The sequence below is a fragment of the Embiotoca jacksoni genome, unplaced genomic scaffold (genome assembly GCF_022577435.1).
Source record: "Embiotoca jacksoni isolate LCO1_2020_lvr unplaced genomic scaffold, fEmbJac1.0.p SCAF_28, whole genome shotgun sequence".
NCBI classification, from domain to species: Eukaryota; Metazoa; Chordata; class Actinopteri; family Embiotocidae; genus Embiotoca; species Embiotoca jacksoni.
Window position 1 is genome coordinate 4,249,600 of NW_027185379.1, and position 1,178 is coordinate 4,250,777.

Sequence of the window (1,178 nt, forward strand, 5' to 3'; positions counted from 1 at the left end):
CAAGTTACACATTCATAAAATATCTAACAAGCTGAATGGAGAAATTTGTACATTCTTGTATTTATTGTGCATGATGAAAAAAGGCATGAGAAATATTTGTATGGAGATTATTTATGCTCAAAGTTTTAAAGGCAGGTTGTCAATAATGTATCCAAATAAAAGTGTAATTCCCACTTATTTAAAAAAAACAAAAAAAACGATTACAACATTAAAAAAGTAAAGGCACAGTAGAAAAGCAGTTATTTTGTGAAACCCACATTTCTTTTTAGGAACATTATCATGCACTGCTTAAATTCTTTAGTTTTCAGCCCATATATAAGCGGGTCCAAAATAGGGGGAAATACCAGAATTGACACTCCAAAAGCCCTTCTTATGAAAGGGGACACGCCATTAATGCGATGAGAAATAAGTGTAAAGGCAGTATTGATTTGGAAGATCAAGAAAACCACTAAATGTGTACCACATGTCTGAATGGCTTTTTGCCGTGCATCCGCATGATTAGTCATGAGACAGGTACGCAAGATTTGTGCATATGTGTATATTATTATTGACAGTGGGCCTCCCTGAAGCACGAATGAAGCCATGATTCCATAATAGTTGTTTACTCGGGTGTCCTCACAGGTCAGTTTCATTAATGATGGATTGTTACAGTACAAATCCACAATGTGTGTCCTACAGATTTTAAAACGCACAAGCAGCATAAACAACGTTAACATTATCGAGAAATTTATAAACCACACTGAAATAATCATTTTAATTAGAATATGTGTATTCATAATGGCATTATACCTCAGTGGCCGACATATAGCAGTATATCGGTCATATGCCATAGCAGTCAAGATCAACAAGTTGGCTGTGCCGTAGACATGAATCAGAAAAGCCTGAATAATACATGCAGAATAGGAAATCAGTCTGTTCTGTGTCGCAATGCTCAAAAGGAGTTGAGGAAAAAAAGCTGTAGCACCCACAATGTCACTAATGGGCAGGTTGAACAGCAGGATGAACATGGGCTTATGGAGATTTTTACTCACAGCAATAGTTAATAAAACCAGCAAATTGCAAAAGACAATAATTAGATAAGTAAGTGTTCCAAATACAAATGCTGGATACATTTGAAGAGTAGATAAGTCCAATGTTTCCAAACTTAGTACATTATTTGAAGACGAATTTGAAAACAT

At 35.2% G+C, this 1,178-nt stretch overlaps 1 protein-coding gene across 1 annotated transcript; it reads right to left on the reverse strand.

Annotated features, from left to right (window-relative positions):
- Positions 1 to 239: 239 nt before the first annotated feature.
- Positions 240 to 1,178, reverse strand: LOC138205292 (olfactory receptor 7G1-like). The gene has a single exon (XM_069161186.1). The coding sequence runs from the start codon at positions 1,176 to 1,178 to the stop codon at positions 240 to 242; it is 939 nt and encodes a 312-aa protein (XP_069017287.1).